Source organism: Cyprinus carpio, chromosome B24 (genome assembly GCF_018340385.1).
Source record: "Cyprinus carpio isolate SPL01 chromosome B24, ASM1834038v1, whole genome shotgun sequence".
NCBI classification, from domain to species: domain Eukaryota; kingdom Metazoa; phylum Chordata; class Actinopteri; order Cypriniformes; family Cyprinidae; genus Cyprinus; species Cyprinus carpio.
The window spans coordinates 6,034,333-6,049,948 of NC_056620.1; the positions used below are offsets into that span (position 1 = coordinate 6,034,333).

Sequence of the window (15,616 nt, forward strand, 5' to 3'; positions counted from 1 at the left end):
GGCCGTTTTCCATGCTGTTACACTGAATAGGATCAGTCTTTCAAGCTACCAAAAGGACACGCCATAAAAGTGGTCCATATGAGCCAAAATCTTCTGAAGCCATACAAAAGATTTGTGGGAGAAACTGATGGAAAGAGTTAATTTATTTATATTTAAATTGGGTTTAAAAATCTTTCCTTTGCTTTGTTGAGTGTTTTCTGTAGAGTTCTATGGAGGCTGTACACCGTGTAGATGGCTAACATCAAAGTGATTTATTCTTAAATAGCCACTCATGAAGTACAGGTTCGCACAGCATGTTGCTAAACAAGACAAATTCTGTTTATTACATTTACATTTATGCATTTAGCAGACCCTTTTATCCAAAGCGACTTACAGTGCATTCAGGCTAACACTTTTTATTTTTTTTTATCCCTAATGTGTTCAAACCCACAACCTTTTGCGCTGCTAACGCAATGCTCTACCACTGAGCCACAGGAACCACTAATTCAACTAATTCCACAGGATTCCACTAATTATGACATAAGTTCTAAATACTCTGGGTTGACACTAATGAAAAGCGATCTTACAATACATAGCCTAGACCTTACATTTCTTTAAGAGTAGTTTAGTCAGGGTGTTTGAGTATCAAGTCTGTGATGGGAATACAGGGCCTCCACTATGAGATCAAATGTTGGCTGTCAAATAAACAGTGCAGATATAGGGCAGATTAATGAGGTACCTGATACTGCAGGTACAGCACTCTGTGGACCTACACGCCATGTTCACACCATGAAGGTTGTGTCTCAATGCACAAAACACATTCAGTTGAGATCTCAGTTTTAAAGTTGTCTGAACTGTTTTGTTTAAAGGGGAAGTGTCTGTTTTCTGCAGCATAGCAAGAGGACTGGTTTCAAAATTGACTGCTTTTATACATTTCCCCAAAAACACTTTCCCTCTCTGACAAATGGGTCTGTATAAAGGTAATGTGTGTGATTTGTTTTGAAATACTACATGTCCCAGCTTAACTCTTTCCCCGCCTTGTGTTTTTCGAGATTTTCACTTAAATTTCATGGCCCCCTGATTTTCTTGAATATCTGATCATGCAATACATCAAAATAAAGATAAGACCCCTTTTTTTCTACAAAAATATAATTTAAAAAAACTGTTTTATTCTAGTTTCAAGCATTGTTTTTTTTATCAACACTTGAATGAAGGGAGGTTTCATAAAAAAAAGCAACATTTTGAGCAAAATCACACATTTTTGCATCTTCCTGGTCTGTGTTTTTGATCAGCACTTTCTATACTCATTCAGGAGATGCATAATAGCGCCTCTAGTGTATAACAGTGGAAACACAGAAAATTCCATGTTTGGCAGGGAAGTGTTGTCTCATGAATAACAGAAAATTCTGTGTTTAGTGGGGAAAGAGTTAAAGGGATAGTTCACCCAAAAATTTAAATTCTGTCATATGTTAAAGTGCATTTACGAGAGTACCCAGACTGTGCCTTTCTGGACCCTGACATGTCATGTCAGTGCTGTTTATACAAGGTCAGCCAGCCATTTGCGATCACGGGAACTTGAAGAAACTTGTACAAACATGGATGGGTGACATAAATGGAGATGGCTCCAGATGTAGTATGTAGTATTTGGTTTCCCAACAAGGTCCATCGCCCAACACTAAATTAATTTGCTGAATGCATAAACTGAATTTTCCTGCGCTCAAACCTGCCAATCTAAAGGAAACGCTGTGTATGGCATTTGAGGTAATTTGTGATTTACCATAGACTTAAATCAATTAAATAAATCAATAAATCAATTTGCAACTATAACTGTTTTTACACTTGTATACTAAACTTGGCAGTAGACAACCACGGTGGACATGATTGTCACGGCGACTGTCACAGCCCAGATGTCTAAGTAAGTGGTTCTTTGCAAGAGTAAGCTGCTAGGTAGGTCAAACATGAGGCTATTTGACGTGTTTTGGTATGTATCAGATAAAAAGAAGAATTCCTTAATTCCGTATGCACACACTATCTGAATGACTTTCTGTGAGCACATACCTGAAACATTCACAGATAGAGCCACTGGTCTCGCATCGTGCAAGTGATGAATGGAATTTTTTTTTTGTATTTTTTTTTTTTTGTGGCTTATTGCACTTGAATGATCAAATACACAATGCTTGTGCCAAAATACCTGTCTTTGCGAGTATCCTTGTAAAAGTTGGTTGTGGCTTAATGCATACATATGGGGGGAAATCGGGTGTATATTGTCAACATAGTAAATCTGTGAATTAGCCTATGTCTTAAAAGAGACTGCAGCCCAATATACCTGTTGTTACCTGTTCCCTTAATGTAAATCAAAAAACAAAAGGCAAAGAAAATCACTCACTACTCTTCACTAAATCACTTTTGTTACTTTAATAACAATAAATGTATATTTAATTGTTACAGCAAAAACTATTTTTTTTTTTATTTTGTTTATTATGGTATTGTTTTTTTTTTTTGTTATTTTGATTTTTGTGAAGAGTTTTTTTATTTTTATATTGTTGTGGTTTAACATACTGCTCGTGAGTTAGTTTGATTGAGCCTGTTGCTGAAATCAATTCCTGTATGTTTACCTGGATGTTGACTGTTATACTGTGAGTGTAAGGAATTGTTTTTTGTTTTTTTCCAAAAGGTTGTGGAATTTTTTTTTCAAACCTATGATAGCATTTTGTGGGCCAAACTCCAGACTCCTCAGGGACTTTTTAAAAAAAAAATTTGCAGGAAGATTTACTTCAATAAGTCAATAGTCTGAACCGTCTAGGCGTAAGCACAAGGTGAGGAAACAGTTAAAGTATTTGTGGGGAGACAGCAGTGCTGTTAGAAGGGGGTGTGCCGCGTTTCAGCCAGTCAGTCCAGCCCAGGTTTTAGGCTCCTCCTTTCTGTGCTGGAACTACTTGCACTGTAAGCTTTTTTTCCCCTCTCTGCTTCCCTTTTGCTCTTTCTTTCTGGCACTCTCTCACTCTTTCTCGTACACTCTCTTGTGCATTCTTCTGCTGTTCACCAGTGTGCCGTGACTGTGGCCATGAGTTCTTGGGGGAAGGAAATTTCTTATACAGGAATAATTTAACATGTTTCATTAAATTTGTTTGTAATTGATATCTGAATCGTATAGAGGGGGGTCCAAAAGTCTGAGCAAAATAAAATTAAGGTACAAAATAATACCTTTTTGGTACTGATGTTGTACATTTTATTTACTAATATACAAAATCTAGGTGTAAATAAGGTACAGAGGTTAAAAAAAAAAAACGAAAATCTTATTGATCCAAAACATTTGAACTGCAGTTTATTTTTATTTTTAACTTTTACATCAATGATTTATGTGTGTATAGGGAATAAGGAAGGTTTTATTTGATATTTTATTTTAGCCTGTAATCTTTTATATTTCTGATTTTTGTCCTGTGTTAGCAGTCTAGTGCAGAGCTCTGTAAATGCCATGAGCACAATCCTTCTGGGAGCGTCCTGACCCTCCGTGCATCTCAGCACTGCTTAACGGCTGTTTATTTACCTTCAGGTTACTCATTACCCCAAATCCCATCACTTGTTTACCTTGTTACCCCTGATGATAAAGTACACGTAAAATCCATTTGGTATGACCCTGCTAGCAAAACAAGAATCTCCAGAGGCCTTGATTTTATGTATTATGCAGATCTTTTTCAATGTGAATCAATTCAGTTCAATTCAAGTTTATTTGTATAGCGCTTTTCATGATGCAAATCGTTGCAAAGCAGCTTTACAGAAAATTAAAGTTTGTACATTATATTTAGTAATAGCTTATCAGTGGTGGCCATCTCAAGTTGATATCCATATGGCAGAAATGTACGGTAAAAATCAAGCAGTTAGTTAATGTCATGTAATGCAAAATTTGGTAGTTTTGTATGTTGTCTGAGGGTTGGCATCATCTGAGTTCCTCTGGGGGGGGGGTTGGCATCTTCTCTTCTCAGGTGTTTGGTCATCTCAGATCTTTGTTATGGTTGGATCCAGACTGAATCTTGTGTAATTCCTAGTTACCACGGGATGCCAATCCATGGCAGAAACAGAGAAGGTTATAGAGAAAAATTAGCATAGCTGCTGTTTCAACTAAGCAAAAAATGTGTTCAACCCAAGCAAAAGAATGAAAATGTGCATTTGATCAGATGAAACTGAAGTACAAGGTTATGAGATACATTATGTGAATGCTTGGCTAAAGAGATTTGTCTTTAATCTAGATTTAAAATGGTCCTATTATGCTCTTTTTACAAAGTCTTGATTTTGTTTTGGGGTGTACTAGAACATGCTCTCATGCTTGGTTGTTCGGAAACACATTATTTTTCACATAATTTACATCATTATAATACCTTTCTCCCCATCCTGGCACAAACAGCTCAGTTAGTTCTGAGTTTGATGTAGGCCCACCTTCTGAAAAACTAAATGTGATGTGAATGGTTAGCTGTCCCAGTGCATTGTGATTGGAGAACAGCTTAGACAGTGTTTCAGTACTGCCCGCCCCTTGCCAAAGCAACAAGTTCCATCTACTCCGGTATAGTTAAGGATGGCGTCAATAATGCCATATCTGTTTAAGCCAAGACCCCGAGAATATTGAACAAGAGGATCGCGCAGAACCTTTGCATGCACAGATTTTGCAAGACATATTAGAGTGGTAACTAGGGTTGGGCCAATAGACGATGCCATTGTCCATCGCTGATGGCTGATAGACATCACGATGTTGAGCCGGCAACAGCACATTTTACAAGATTAGATGTTTTGTCAGTTGTGCTCAGAATCTAAAAATCATTTATCATCGTACTCAGTCAGCTCCCCTACTTACTGTGTTTATGTGGTAAGTAAAATTTTATGTACTGTAATGTAACAGGCAACCATTAGCAAATGTTAATTGTTTTCCGTGCCTTTCGGAATACGGGTTCACTCTTCGGGCACACACCAAAAAACAACTGCATTTACTATGTACAGATAAGTGCAATGGTAATATGAATTATGTTTATTGTTCTTTAATTCTAACACTATAACATGAATTGCAGTGAAACTGTTATACAGTTGAAGTTATTTATACCATAGTCTCATAATTGAAGTGTTAATTCTGCAGAATACATCTTTGTCCAGTATTGTACTGTCAGCAATTTATACAAATCTTTTCAGAACTGTAACATACATATTTACATACATAATTATTAAGGTGCATGTGTAGTAACTGTGTTAAAATGCCCAGCGAGGTAGAAAACATCTGCTTCAAGGAAATTCAGAATGCACTGGGGTGAGAAAAAAAAATAGTTTCTTCAACAATGGGCCGCTTTGTAACATCACAAAACCCCAAAAACAATGCTGTAGTCCAAACGAGCCGTTCGTTCGATATTTTTTTTAAAAACAAAATATCTCCCTTTGGAGTGGACTTGATTTGTAACTTTGTAGATCTTTTTTATGCCCAAACATACACACTGACTGAACCCCAAAAGCTATCAGGAAGGCTATTCCAGAGTTTGCAAGGCCAAATGTGAAAAAGCTTTACCTCCTTTAATGGACTTTGCTATCCTAGGTACTACCAAGCATCCAGAGTTTTGCGACCTTAGGGAGCGGGATGTATTGTGGCGTGATGGAAGACTAGTTAGGTACGCAGGAGCTAAACCATTTAGGGCAGGGATAGGCAACTCCGGTCCTGGAGGGCCACTATCCTGCAGAGTTTAGCTTCAGCCCTCATAAAAACTCACCTGCCTGTATCTATCTAGTAATCCCGAAAACACTGATTGCCTTGTTCAGGTGTGTTTAATTAGGGTTGGAGCTAAACTCTGCAGGACAGTGGCCCTCCAGGACCGAAGTTGCCTATCCCTGATTTAGGGCCTTAAAAGTAAGTAGTAATATTTTGTAACTGATACGGAACTTAATAGGTAGCCAAGCAGAGACTGTAAAATTGGTGTAATATGATCATATTTTCTTCACCTGCTAAGGACTCTAGCCACTGCATTTTGGACTACCTGTAGCTTGTTTATTGAAGATGCACGGCAACCACCTAGCAGTGTATTACAATAGTCTAGGGCTGTGCGATATGACGATATATATCGGATGAACGAAATAAAAAGTCTATTGTTTCATATTATGCTCTATCTTTTATTTCGTTGTGTCACAAAATAAATTTTTTATGGTAATACTTTTTCATCATTTGGATGGCTGTGATCTTTACACGCTACCACGTGGTATGTTGCGGAGACAGAAGCAGGTGGAGAATGACGATCCAGGACAAAACAAGGAGCTCGTTCCTAAACGAGGGACTACATCTGTAGCATGGACATGCGTTTTTAAGCACTGCAGTTTTAAAACAACTGATTTTTAAGCCATTGAAACAAACAACAGAGCTAACTTATATGTGTCCACGTCTCTGTTTCTGTGTGAGAGGAGCGCACATTTTTTTCTCACTTTATTGACTTTGAACGGTTACATAAACACACTTCTGTACATCAGAATCCCTGTCTTTGCAAGTATCCTCATAAACATATTGGTTTAGGTCTTGAGAAAGTAAACAGCTGAAAAAGAAAACTCATATGTAACAGTATATTGGATCCGGACTTAAAGTCTTAAAGGGGAAGCTGTCCAATGTTTCTTCCGTCTGCCATTTATATTAATCAAACAACAGTGAGAGAAAATCTCTAGGTAGGTAGGTAGGTAGGTAGGTAGGTAGGTAGGTAGATAGATACATAGATTTTAACATCATAAAAACAAAAAACAACTAATATCGTTATCGTGATATAAAATTATTTATATTGTGATATAAGATTTAGGTCATATAACGATAACAATGATTTAATAATATTGAGAAACAGTTCTTCTGCTGCAGGTAACAACTCTTTCAGTAATTTTAGATCTAACTGTCCTATAGTTGTAAAGCACTGCAGTTTTGAATGACATTAGCTTCTTTTTTTATTATTGTTATATTATTACACATATGTATATGTAAAAGAAAAAAGAGAACAGACCCCCTGATAGTTTTGAATCTACTCTGCAGCAGAGAGTACGTGATCATTCGCATTCACTTGCCCTAGTTACACAATACACTGTATGTGCCCTAGGCATGTGTACATGTAAAATAATATCAGATAGCCTAGAGCACATTATTCTTTAGCTGATAAAATAAAACATCTATTTTAAATAAGCACTTGGAGTTGCAATTATTACAGTTTTACTCTAAATTTCTCACTGTGGAGCTGAAGCTTTCTTCTACTAGGTTTTCTTCTATGTGACGAAGATTAGCAGAAGATTAGAAGATTACCATCATTTTATTTTAAAGGTTATAACACTGGATGTGGTTGGTTCCAAAATCAGGTGATAGCCTTTGGCTGGCCTGCTCTCTAGATATTCTGGTAGACCATTTGCATTTCCTGTCACACATCAGCATGTAGCTTGTAGTGACTGGTATTTGCTTTTAGCAGTAATTGGTAAAGCAACATTAACATTTCACTTAACACTTCCATAGGGATCAGCACTGACCCTTAATTAGTCGTGTGAAGCAAGACTTGATCACCATATAAACCCACTTTGCATTTTGATTGGCTGGCCAGGAACTGGCAACTTAGAATAAATGATATTGTTTGAACATTATGTAAAGTTTTTTTGGAAATATACAATATGCCACAGCAGTAGACTTACATTTAAATTATACTAAATATAACAGCTGTGACATAAATGAATTAAGGTAAAGTCTATCTAACTTTTGTCAATATATTGCACATCCAATTAAATATAAAAAGTGAGTAACCTGCTCTCTTGATTGTTATTGTGCAATTAAAACAGCTTGGTTATGTTTGCAATGAACAAGTAAAAAGTTCACTACACTGACTTTAGCTTATTGCTTGTTTTGCTTGAGTGGAGCAACATACTTTCAAATTAATGCATGTAGCCACCCACAACCTAACCATAAGCTCCACACTTCAGCAGTGGTAAATGAAAAACTTAAATTTGACAAACTCTTTTAAATGTCAAACATAACTGAACATTAAACTCTAACACAAATATCTAAAATATTACTTTATTTCAACATTCATTCTCCTGGTCCAGTCCTATGCAAAACATTCTGAGAACTAAACATCCATTGCCCAGTTTCAGCTGGTGAAAGAAAAATGATTCAGGTAGTTTCAACAACTTAAGTAGAAGCTAAATGTTCAGCTATTGTGTTGCTTTTAAGTGCATTTAAGAAGTAGCAAAAATCTTTTCTGTTTTTTTTTTCTTTTTTTTTTCTTTTTTTTGCAGTGCACTTTTTCATTCAGCACTTGAAAGCTGACATTCACTTGTTATCCAGCATTTCACTCCAGTGTTAAAGGCTAAATGGCATTAGGGAAGTTGGCTAGCCTTCAGTTGTTGTGTCGCTGGGCAAGATATCGCATGTAATGTGAATCTTTTGAGAGACACATTATAGAGGAGGGGGTTGTTGACCTGGATTAAACCTGTCTCGAGCACAGCACAATAGCCTGCATTTTCAATGATGTAGGTCATTGATCAGAGCGCTGGGCGCCAGGCTAGCAGGCAACAGCAGTATCCGTCTCCATCCAGAAACCTTAGCCTGGAAATGTGATGCCTATTATTCTACCCATTCTGTATTGTGCTTGGGGAGAACAGTAGTTTTCAAGTCCCACAATTATTTGGGTTTCATCCAGTGTTTTCAAATTGGACTGTAGTTTGATGTATTTATAGTAAGCTTGTTTTGCATTTCACTTTAAATAGAAGTTGACATCCATTTAATAAGAGGCTTCATAATGAGGCTAGTTTCATCCCCATGAATGCAATGTTTTATTGGTTTGCTTTATTTGATTTTTGAATATGTGTTACTTAGTTGAACGTGGACTAGTCTAGATGTTGCAGTGTGCTTATATGGCACTTCATTATGAATATATAACTGATCAGATTGAATGCCTTTTTGCTTGATTTTAGTATTCTGTTTCTATGTGATTGACTTTGTACCTTCAAATGTTTTTTTGTGATTGACTGTACTTTCACAAATTATTTTTCAATTGTTTTTTTTAATGATTGTTGATGTTAGATTATTTTTAAAGGGGGTGTGCTTAAAGGGTACAAAAATGTAGCCATTAAACACAGACAGACTTTTTGCATTTAATGATGTATATCTTAATTTAAATGCTTTTGTCATTTAAAATAAAATAAAATATTATTGTGTGAGAGATTAATATTTTATTTTAACATAACTTCTTGTACTGAAACCAATATCTTATGCACTAAAAATGTCTCAATGTAGATTTTGGTGAGCTTAATTAGTTACGTTTACCCTAAATATTTTTTTTCTTTAATTTTGCAAAGAGGACCAAAATTAAATGTGGTAGTAAATCCACTAAATTATATTTCCATGTTTGAGTCTCTGATGTAGGGCTGGGCAATTTGGCAAACAATTGAAATCTTTTCTTTTTTTTTTTTTTTTAAGAACATATGACCGTTTCTTGATTTTTAAGATTTTTTACTAGTCAACTTGAATTTGTAACAACATGAAGTAACTTTTTCTTTATTAACCCTCTAGTTAATTCTATTCCAAGTGCACCACACATGTTGTCAACATGATGTAAATGTTAAACATATCATTTGTTGAATATCTTACCAGAAAATATCCATGAACTACATCTTGTACAACTTCTTATACATATTATATGTTCAGATATAATATGAGGAAAGTTCTTTTAAAAATCTCAAAAGTCAAGGTAATTGAAAATCAAAATGACTTAAGGTATAACACAAGCAGACTATTATTAACTATAAATGTTCTCTAAAAATAACAGCAGCTTTCAGCCTGTCACCATGATGCAAAACATGAAATATCAGACATACAGTAGTAGTTCTTTACAGGTTTTTTTTAATTTCGATTGCGCTGCTTTTCCATTGTTTTGTCTATGTACTGTAAACATGGACACATTTGACTGTTGCACTCGCGTCTCTTGCAGCGTCTCATGCATGGAATGCAAGGATAAAAAACGCGGTGCTCAATTAAAATAAGTTTACTCCCATCTTCTAGGGGTGGGAATCACCAGAGGCCTACTGTAGGGATGCAAGGAAATTAAAATTCTGGACCGAAAATATAAAGTTATTTTATAATACTTTTTTAAATTTAACTTTATTTTAATGATACTGAATTGAAAAAAGCACAAGCCAATAAAATAACTAAACTTTTACTGAAAGTAACACAATAAAACTGGACAGAATTTATATTAATATTGGTAACACTTTACAGTAAGGTTCATTAGTTAACATTAGTTAACAAATTTAGTAAACAAACTAAGAATGAACAATAGTTCTTCAGCATTTACAGGTGCTGGTCATATAATTAGAATATCATCAAAAAGTTGATTTATTTCACTAATTCCATTCAAAAAGTGAAACTTGTATATTATATTCATTCATTACACACAGACTGATATATTTCAAATTTTTATTTCTTTTAATTTTGATGATTATAACAGACAACTAAGAAAAATCTCAAATTCAGTATCTCAGAAAATGAGAATATTACTTAAGACCAATACAAAGAAAGGATTTTTAGATATCTTGGCCAACTGAAAAGTATGAACATGAAAAGTATGAGCATGTACAGCACTCAAAACTTAGTTGGGGCTCTTTTTGCCTGAATTACTGCAGCAATACGGCATGGCATGGAGTCGATCAGTCTGTGGCACTGCTCAGGTGTTATGAGAGCCCAGGTGAAGTGGCCTTCAGCTCTTCTGCATTCTTGGGTCTGGTATATCGCATCTTCCTCTTCACAATACCCCATAGATTTTCTATGGGGTTAAGGTCAGGCGAGTTTGCTGGCCAATTAAGAACAGGGATACCATGGTCCTTAAACCAGGTACTGGTAGCTTTGGCACTGTGTGCAGGTGCCAAGTCCTGTTGGAAAATGAAATTTGCATCTCCATAAAGTTGGTCAGCAGCAGGAAGCATGAAGTGCTCTTAAACTTCCTGGTATACGGCTGTGTTGACCTTGGACCTCAGAAAACACAGTGGACCAACACCAGCAGATGACATGGCACCCCAAACCATCACTGACTGTGGAAATTTTACAACTGGACCTCAAGCAACGGTTTATTATGTGCCTCTCCTCTCTTCCTCCAGATTTTGGGACCCTGATTTCCAAAGAAAATGCAAAATTAAACATAACTTTGGACCACTCAGCAGCAGTCCAGTCCTTTTTGAAGCGAGATGCTTCTGACGCTGTCTGTTGTTCAAGAGTGGCTTGACACAAGGAATGCGACAGCTGAAACCCATGTCTTGCATAGTGGTTCTTGAAGCACTGACTCCAGCTGCAGTCCACTCTTTGTGAATCTCCCCCACATTTTTGAATGGGTTTTGTTTCACAATCCTCTCCAGGGTGCGGTTATCCCTATTGCTTGTACACTTTTTTCTATCACATCTTTTCCTTCCCTTCGCCTCTCTATTAATGTGCTTGGACACAGAGCTCTGTGAACCGACAGCCTCTTTTGCAATGACCCTTTGTGTCTTGCCCTCCTTGTGCACGGTGTCAATGGTCGTCTTTTGGACAACTGTCAAGTCACCAGTCTTCCCCATGATTGTGTAGCCTACAGAACTAGACTGAGAGACCATTTTAAAGGCCTTTGCAGGTGTTTTGAGTTAATTAGCTGATTAGAGTGTGGCACCAGGTGTCTTCAATATTGAACCTTTTCCAATATTCTAATTTTCTGAGATACTGAATTTGGGATTTTCCTTAGTTGTCAGTTATAATCATCAAAATTTTAAAAAAAAATTGAAATATATCAGTGTGTGTGTAATGAATGAATATACAATAATATACAAGTTTCACTTTTTGAATGGAATTAGTGAAATAAACTTTTTGATGATACTCTAATTATATGACCAGCACCTGTATTAATCTTAGTTTGTTAATTTCAACAATTACTAATGCATTATTAAACTCAACAGTTGTGCTTGTTAACAGTTAATGCACTCTGAATTAACATGAACTAACAGTGAACAACTGTATTCTCATTAACTAACATTAAGAAAGATTAATAAGTACTGTAATGTATTGTTCTTTGTTCGTTTATGTTAGTTAATACTTTAACTTACATTAACTACTGGAACCTTATTGAAAAGTGTTACGTTAATATTAAATATCAATATGTTATTTTTATTCACTTCTATGTAACAGAATCAGATATGTTTTTTTTGTTGTTGTTGTTGTTTCCAAATAATGTATAGTCCTACAAAGCTATTATTATCAGAGCATATGAGCAGAGCATAGCGTCACTGAAGGTAGAATTCATTTTACCAGCATTGCCCAGTACAGCTTAACTAGCCTACACCGTTACAGCACAGTAGCGCAACTCCAAACAGGAGCAAGTATGCTGCATAGAAATTTCCTGTCAGCGCGTTATTTGAGCGGACTTTGCTTTTCCGGTGACTATGAGAGGTACATTCATTCTTAGAGCTGAATACTGAGGGGAGCATCAAACTGTGCAGTGACAAGGAGAGTGAAACATGCGCACTGAACAATGATGGGCTGGGCGCGGTGTGGCGCGCCATATATATATATAGTGGATTGTAAAGAAATTGATTTTATTATTCTACCAAATAGTATAATAAAAGATCGATACTTGGTGTCCGTGTATCGATACAGTATTGCCACGGAAAATATCGTGATACTATGCTGTATCGATTTTTTTTCCCACACCCCTACCATATTGTTGCATTTTTTCCTATTCCACTGCCTGCGTCACATCTTTTTCAACAAAAAAGAAATTGGTACTGAGAACCATGGATTTTCACTGGTATTGGTACCGAATACTGGAATTTTGGTACCGTGACAACACTACGCCCAGCAATGTTTGATGAAATGATGAAATTGCAATGATTGACGTAGCAATAGCCATGGCAAGATTTTGGCATCTTGTGGCTTTGAATAATAAAACATGGATGCAACAGTTTAACCTGTTTGGAGTTCTCTGTTTTTTACCAAAATAATGTAGTGACAAAAGATAATTTATGTCTGGCAATTTTAATAGTTTTAAACTGTGTGCGCTGTGGACTGGTTTAGATGTGTAATCTATCTAAAGAACATATGTGCTATCCCAACTTTCTTTCTTTCTTTTATATATATATATATAATATGTGTGTGTGTGTATATATATATATATATATAATATATATATATATATATATATATATATATATAATATATATATATATATATATATATATATATATATATATATATATATATATAATTTTTTTGTGCTTTTAGCAGTGTTTACATGATGTAATCATTTCAAGGAGCTAATTTTGCAATGTGTTATGCGTTAATTCTCATACACTGCTAACAAAACGCAGTGACACCAAGAGTGTCATAATGCAACAGAAACACGGCTCTGGTGTGTAAAACTTGAAAATGCTGTTATTTTTATTTTTAAACACAAATCTAGTTGAAATTAAATGTTTATTATATTATACAAGACATGGTATGCTAATACCGTTAAACGTAAAGTGAATTTTGACATCTACTGTAAAAAGAAGGCTGCACACATTGAACAGACTTTTTATAGACTTCAAGGTTCACTTTAAAAGAAAGTAAATAACGGATCTGCTCAAAATCTGTCTACAGTGGCTCTCCATAGAGTGTGCTATGCGTAGAGGGTTGTGTTTTTTTGTTGTTGTTGTTGTTTTTTTGGTTCACCTCTTGATCGTGTCTGTTGTAGGGAACTAGATTTTGTAACCATAGTGACGAGCAGCCGAGCACTTGCTGCAGGCCACACTGAGCTTCCATTGGCTGCTAGATGCATGTTGACATGTTGGTTAGTGCTGGTGGGGGAAGGGCAGAGACTCACACACTGACCTGCACTGTCATGAAGATCACTAACCCGTATATCAGCACTCATACTCTGAGGAAAAAGTCGGTACAGCACGATAACACAGTGTCAGGAAGTTTCTGACTTTTTCAAGTAGAAGTGCTTGTTTTTAAAGAGAAGATGCTATTTAAACCCACTGCCAAATGCTGCACATTCACAAAACTTTTTGTTTGCTGTGCACTTGGTTGCTACTCGGCACACTGATCTGAAAACAGTTCAGACTATAGAAATTACTGTTTGTAGTGTTGTGTGTGTAGAACAGTGTTGTTCAGCTATTGTGGAATATTAGCAATATTGTCTTGTTTGTGTTGCAGGTCTCATAGTCGAGGTCGTGCACAGGCCGATGATGAGGACAGCATGGATGCCACTGATGTCACACCAACTCCAGACGTTGACATCGCATTGGAGATGGGTGAGATTTTGTATTTATTTATTTATTTAATTTTTTTCTGCGTTTGCTGTGGCAGTTCTGTATCTATAATACTATAGTGAAAGGAATTTGTGTATTGAGTTGTGAGTTTGAAGTCTGAAATTGTTTTGTTGTGTATTCCATTGTTCAAATTACATACAACACACAAAAACAAATGTTTAAAGGTTTAAAGTGACTTTTTTTTTTTCTTCTCAATTCCTGTTAACTGGCTTGAACCTTTGACATTCTCCCTGGAGCATCTTTAGTGTTGAGCCTTGGATGAGATAAAATTACTTGACACTGAAAAAAAAAACACAACTACACAAGCCCTGTTTTTAAGATGCATGTTTGTCAATCAGATCACAAGTGGACAACTCTAAATACAGATGTAAACAGGGTCTGAATGTTTTGATTTTGTTCATTTTCAACCACTTCCAGAGGTAGTTAAAAATACATTCAACCGGATTCCTTTCATAGTGTAGATGCTCATGTGGTCGAATACATTCGGAGTAAACATCGAAGTTTTGAAGTAAACTCACTCATTGTAAAGAGAGACGCACAGACGCGCATACATGCAACTTTCTGATCTCTCTCTCTGATCTCTATTTTTGTAAGACTTTTTTGTCTTATTCCAAAGCCCCAAGCTTCGATTTATTCATTGTTGTAAATTTTACATCGTTCTCTTTTTTCCCCTTTAATAAAATGTTCGAATATGAATAAATATGTAAAATAATGACACACTGTCCTAAATTTCTGACGAAATTCTGTCTGTCTATATGTCTCTCTTTTTGAAAGAAATCTCTTGTGCTCACCAAGGCTGCATTTATTTGATTTACAAAAAAAAAAAAAAACTAATAAAAACAGTATTGTAAAATATTATTATTTTTAAATAAATGTTTTCTTTTTAAATATATATAAAAATGTAATTTATTACTGCAGTGGCAAAGCTGAATTTATAGCAGCCTGTACCCCAGTGTTCAGTGTCACATGTTTCATAAACCATTCTATTATGCAAATTTGCTGCTTAAACATTTCTTATCATCAGTATTTCACTGCATAATGTATGAAAGTTTCCATATCTACAGTGGTATCTCTTTATTTATATTCTCACATAACAATTCTAACATTGGTTTGGAGCTCTTTGGATTAAATCTGCTTTATTTTTGCCTGGTATGAAATAAAATGTTATTACAGATAAAAAAATAAATTAAAAAAAACCTTGGATGTTTTTAATGGCACAATTGAACTAAATTTGTGTTTTAGGTTGTGCATGGTGAGAAAATGATTTATTATTCAGCTGTAGTCATTCTTCATGTCACATTGATATGTTTTCATCTTCTTTAGTAATGTACAT

The 15,616-nt window shown here is 35.6% G+C and overlaps 1 protein-coding gene across 10 annotated transcripts in view; it reads left to right on the forward strand.

The window, feature by feature from the left end:
- LOC109050388 (histone-lysine N-methyltransferase 2C-like) overlaps positions 1 to 15,616 on the forward strand; it is a 140,651-nt gene that overhangs the window by 25,295 nt on the left and 99,740 nt on the right. For all 10 annotated transcript variants that reach the window (XR_006158534.1, XM_042752517.1, XM_042752518.1 and 7 more), the window contains exon 3: positions 14,168 to 14,265. Coding sequence is in view for 9 of the 10 variants with exons in the window: in XM_042752517.1 (XP_042608451.1) it covers positions 14,168 to 14,265 (98 nt within the window). In the remaining variant the exon portion in view is untranslated. The remainder of the gene's footprint in view (positions 1 to 14,167; positions 14,266 to 15,616) is intronic.